The following is a 5,414-nucleotide window of genomic DNA, read 5'->3' as shown; positions in this document are numbered from 1 at the left end:
TCCCTCTCCCCAGAGCAGAACCCAAGAGGCTCTTCCATGGTGTTTCTTTCCATGTAAGTGGGGAAATCAGGTTCCCAGAAACCTTGTACATGTCAACCAGGGAGGGCTGGATCTTACTCTGGATGTAGACAGTTGGTGACTCAAGGCAGATCCCAGGAAGAACAATGGCTCTCCCAGCCTCCGTGGAGACAATGTCACGGTCCACTCAAGGCCCTGCCTCATCTTCCACCTTCATTCTCTCCTCCAGCCCCCTGCCTCAGGAAAACAGTCCCCCACAAAGAATGGCAGCCCCTCCAAGTGTCCACGCTTCCTCAAAGTCAAGAACTGGGAGACTGACGTGGTTCTCACTGACACCCTCCACCTTAACAGCACATTGGTGAGTACCCCAGCAGGGTATAGACGAGGGGTGCAGCTGCATCACTGTCCACATTTGCAGTCGGATAAGTTTTGTTGTGGGGGTTGCCCTCTGTTGTAGGGTGTTGAGCACCACCCCTGACCCACACCCCCAGATGTCAGTACGCCTCCTTCCAGGTTGTGACAACCAAAAATGTCTCTGACAGCAGAAGCACCGCCCCCTTGGACAAACACTGCCATTTTAAGTTCCAGTTCCCTTTCTAACCTCATGCATTTCAAGGAAATCACCTCCCTTCTAACAACAAGCAGCCAGAAAAGGCAGACAGTAAAACACAGATAACACAGCTCAGGCACAGAGGGAGGGGGAAAAGTCTCTTGGGTAACCACCAAACTTCACACTCGTTTAATAGGCTCCAGTAAAACAGTGGGCCTTAATAGCATATTCCTTTTCTTTTAGATGCACTAAGATAGGGAAGCTAAAAGCAGACTTGGGGAATATGCCTGCAGCTGCAGGAAAATGTATGGGAACAGACACAAAAATTCTCCCTCCCAGATAAGCAAGACAAAGAGACACAGAAACATTTCAAGACTGTGATAAACTCTATCACCCTAAACCCTTAAATACTCTTAGTCTGTAGAAAAGAGTACTCCTCATTAAGACAAACACCTAATGTATGCGGGGCTTAAAACCTAGATGATGGGTTGTTAGGTGCCGACCATGCACATGTATACCTATGTAACAAACCTGCGATGTATCCTGGAACTTAAAGAAAAAAAAAAAGAGTGCTCCTAACCTAACTCAGCCAGAAGCCCCTCTCAGGTTTATTCCTTAAAATAAACCTGTCTCTGATTGTTAAGCCACTTTTCATGTTTCTTTCTTCCCTCTTCAACTCTTACAGTCTCCAAGACATTACCTAACATCCCCCGGGCAAGAAATTCATCCCTGTTTGAGAACCACTGGTGAATTCTTACTCTCTTACGTAAATGCTTTTTATTCATGAACCCAGTATGCAAAAGAATCTAAGGAGAGTTGCTGCTTGTGAATACCCTCTCTGTCTCTCATAGTCTGACCACTGGTGGAGTATTGAACATACCCTTCCTTGATTTCACAGTGTGTCCTCAATATTTTTATTTCATCTTTTTAATAGTCAACAAACTGCTATATTGTTTTAAATTTTTATTGAACCTGGGCCTCTTGGAGGAATGGTATCTGCAAGCTATTACAATGTAACAAATTGCCCTGAAACTTATTGGGTGAAAACAACTATTAAAACTATGTATAATTTTTCAAAAGTCTATGGATTGGCTGGGTGGTTTAGTGATCTGGTCCAGACTCTGTTGATTTTGGTGAGGCTTTCTCATGCATCTGTAGGTATGTCTGAGGGGTCAACTAAGGTCAGGGTGGTCTAGGACGGTCCTGACTGAGATAACTCAGCCCTGTTGCATGTGGTCTCTCCTCTTCCAGCAAGCTGGCTTGGGCTTGTTCACATGTAGTTGTAGGATTCTAAGAGAATGAGCAGAAACATGCAAGAACTCTTGAGGCCTAGACTCAGAATTGTCACGGGGTCATTTCTGCTACATCCTAAGGGTCAAAACCAGCCCAGAGTCAAGGGGTTAAGGGATAGGCTCCACTTCTTCATGGAGAATTGCTGTAAAGCCACATCACAAAGGAAGTGAATACAGGGAGGGGAAAAATTAGGGCCCTATTTTGCAATCAATCTATCATAGATGCATTAAAATGAGTTACTGTAGCCGCTGTATTAGTTCCTCTTTGATCATCATGCAAAATCTAAAAATATTTCAGATTTTAGTACCAGTGATTCTGATTCCCAGTCAAAAAGCTTCTGTTCCCAAGATGAGTAGAGCAAATACTTTAGGAACCTGAAAATGCTACTTAGTGTTCCTTAACATGGCTATGACCATATTCAGCAAGGATTTGAAGCTGGTACTTGAGAAATTACCTCTGGGAATTAAGGGCCAGATAAATTCTACCATGAATATGAGATCCAAGCCCACAGCCTAACATCTGCCACTCTTGGGTAAAACCAAGTAATAGCCCAAATCTCTTGATCTTCCAGGAAACAGGATGCACTGAGTACATCTGCATGGGCTCCATCATGCTTCCTTCTCAGCATATACGGAGGCCTGAAGATGTCCGCACAAAAGAACAGCTCTTCCCTCTCGCCAAAGAGTTTATTGATCAATACTATTCTTCAATTAAAAGGCAAGTGTATGTCAATTCTGGGGAGCCCAAGGTAAGTTATCGAATGCTGGAGACAAAGATGTCAGCCCCAACTTTGCAAACCAAGGCCAAAGCACAAGGCCTCTGCCATACACAGAGGCTTAAAACTGGCTACCCACAGGTCACATCTGTTCCCCAGAAATGCTTTTGTTTCACCTGCAAAGGGTTGCTTATAATTTGAAAAATTTCAAGCAATTCCATGCCTAGATACATACCCTAGAGAAATTCTCACACCTGTTCACAAGAAACCATCAGTAAGAATGTTCACTGAAACATTGTTTGTAGCAGGAAAAAATTAAAATTAGAGATCCAACAAGAGACCAGGCACAGTGGCTCGTGCCTGTAATCCCAGCGCTTTGGGAGACCAAGGCAGCAGATTGCTTGAGCCCAAGAATTCAAGACCAGCCTGGCCAACTTGGTGAAACCTTACCTCTACTAAAAATCCGAAAATTAGCAGGGCATGGTGGTGCATGCTTATAATCCTAGCTACTTGGAAGGCTGAGGCATGAGAACCACTTGAACCCAGGAGATGGAGGTTGCAGTGAGCCAAGATCACACCACTGCACTCCAGCCTGGGTGAATAGAGTGAAACTCCATCAAAAAAAAAAAAAAAAAAAAGAAAAGAAAAAGAAACCACATAAATGCCATCAACAGGAGAATGGGTAAGTTGTGGTATATTCCAGTGATGGGATACTATACAACCGTAAAAATCAAAGGGATTAGTGCTCTGCATGTTAATGGAACTGCAGTTCATAGCTAACTTTGAGCAAAAGAAAGGATAAATTGTAAAAGGATACATCTAGTACAGCACCATTTATATGAATTTTTTTATTGATTTATTTTTTTGAGACAGAGTCTTGCTCTTTCACCCAGGCTGGAGTGCAATGGCATGATCTTGGCTCACTGCAACCTCTGCCTCCCAGACTCAAGCAATTCTCTGCCTCAGCATCCTGAGTAGCTGGGATTACAGGCATGCGCCACCACACCCAGCTAATTTTTGTATTTTTTGTAGAGACAGAGTTTTGCCACGTTGGCCAGGCTGGTCTCGAATTCCTAGCCTCAAGTGTTCCACCCTCCTCGGCCTCCCAAAGTGCTGGGATTATGTGAGCCACCATACCCAGCCTACACAAATGCTTTAAACATGCAGAATGACATTGTACATGGTTGAAGGATAGACACACATGTGGCAAAGATATAAACAAGTGTGTGAGAATGGTAAATGCCAGGTTCAATGTAGCAGTCACTTCTGGGGAGAGAATTGTCTACCATGGGGAAGCCTTCCCCAAGAAACTATTATATTATTTTTTAGGCTTGGGACATGGGGGTTTATTATATTATCCTGTATACCTTTCTGTAAACCAAAAATTTTTCGTAGAAATTTTTTTTAACTTTCTAAAATTGAATTCATTGCCAACATTTAAAAATCAGAAGAGTTCCCTTTAAAAGTCAGATTTCCAGTGTCTCTGGAAAGATTTGGCAGTCATGGGCCCCCGCTCCTGTCAGGTGACAAGTGGCAGGAGTGGAGTCATGGCTGCCCTCTTTGGACAAGGCCTGGCTCACCTGTTTGCCACAGTTCCCACCCAGCTGGTTGACTTGTATGTACAATGTTCAGCCTTTGTGGGCATTTGAGTTTGCAGTGTCTGCTTTATCTTGCATCCAGAAATCAAACTGTTGCATCCAGAAGTCAACCTGGAATTTTTTGTAGCTTCCAGCCTCTTGGAATAGCTCTCCCCTTCCACCAACTTCTAATTCAGAAGACGGGGTGATGTTCCCATGTCCCTTCCTCTTCATTCAGATTTGGCTCCAAAGCCCACATGGAAAGGCTGGAAGAGGTGAACAAAGAGATCGAAACCACTAGCACCTACCAACTCAAGGACACAGAGCTCATCTACGGGGCCAAGCATGCCTGGCGGAATGCCTCACGCTGTGTGGGCAGGATCCAGTGGTCCAAGCTGCAGGTAGGTGGTGAAGTCAGATACCTTGAAGAGCCCGTAAATGAGGGAAGAGGGGAAGGGGAGTGGATGGAGCTTTAAAAAGGATAAGCTTCTGTCAAGGGTACCTGGTGGCCATGGTGACCTATCAGATGGTGGTCATAGGGTCCCACATTCTAAGATCACAGCCAGCTCTAGATGATAATCATGTCTTACTTAGCCAACGCAGTGCTTTTGCAAAAATGAACTTGCATATCTCTTGGAAGGGAGGGCTTATACTTTTCAGTTGACCGCAGACCTCACCACTCCCTTTTGTCTTGCACCTACTCAGCTTATTTATCTGCCTACTCCCTGAAGGCATTCATTTCTGTGTCCCTTGGTTATGATTTTATTTTAGGAAATAGTTTAAAGTTGGAAGTAGATTTGTTATCAAGATCAGGGGGGTTTTGTTTGATTTTTGTTCAGTTTTTTTTTTTTTTTTTTAATCCCTAATCCCTAGTAACCTAACAGGAAATGTAACCAGCCCATTTAAACTCCCCTTCATTTAGTATTCCTTTCCCACATTCACTTACATGCCATGCCTACTTTTAGGGGATTTTTTTTTCTGCTCAAATTGGCCTTGGTTATTAGGATAGAAAAGAGAAAATATAAAATGCAGCCTGGGACTCAGTAATAAGGTGCCCACTTCACCAATGGAGCAGCAACTGGAGTGGGATCTGGGTTCTCCTAAAATGGGAAGATTGCGCTGGGGAGCTAGAGAGGGAAAGAAGAGGCAATCAGTTCCGCCCTGCGCCTCTTCCAGGTATTCGATGCTCGCGACTGCACCACAGCCCACGGGATGTTCAACTACATCTGCAACCACGTCAAGTATGCCACCAACAAAGGGA

The 5,414-nt window shown here is 44.2% G+C and overlaps 1 protein-coding gene across 1 annotated transcript in view; it reads left to right on the top strand.

Annotated features, from left to right (window-relative positions):
* NOS1 (nitric oxide synthase 1 (neuronal)) overlaps positions 1–5,414 on the top strand; it is a 150,240-nt gene that overhangs the window by 69,392 nt on the left and 75,434 nt on the right. The window contains 4 exon segments of the mRNA XM_011928709.1: positions 248–376; positions 2,433–2,578; positions 4,392–4,554; positions 5,330–5,414. Of these exon segments, the coding sequence (XP_011784099.1) occupies positions 248–376; positions 2,433–2,578; positions 4,392–4,554; positions 5,330–5,414 (523 nt within the window).

This window comes from Colobus angolensis, unplaced genomic scaffold (genome assembly GCF_000951035.1).
Source record: "Colobus angolensis palliatus isolate OR3802 unplaced genomic scaffold, Cang.pa_1.0 Scaffold79, whole genome shotgun sequence".
In the NCBI taxonomy this organism is placed as follows: Eukaryota; Metazoa; Chordata; class Mammalia; order Primates; family Cercopithecidae; genus Colobus; species Colobus angolensis.
The sequence above is the reverse complement of the archived record's forward strand: the minus strand, read 5'-3'. Positions and strand labels throughout refer to the sequence as shown.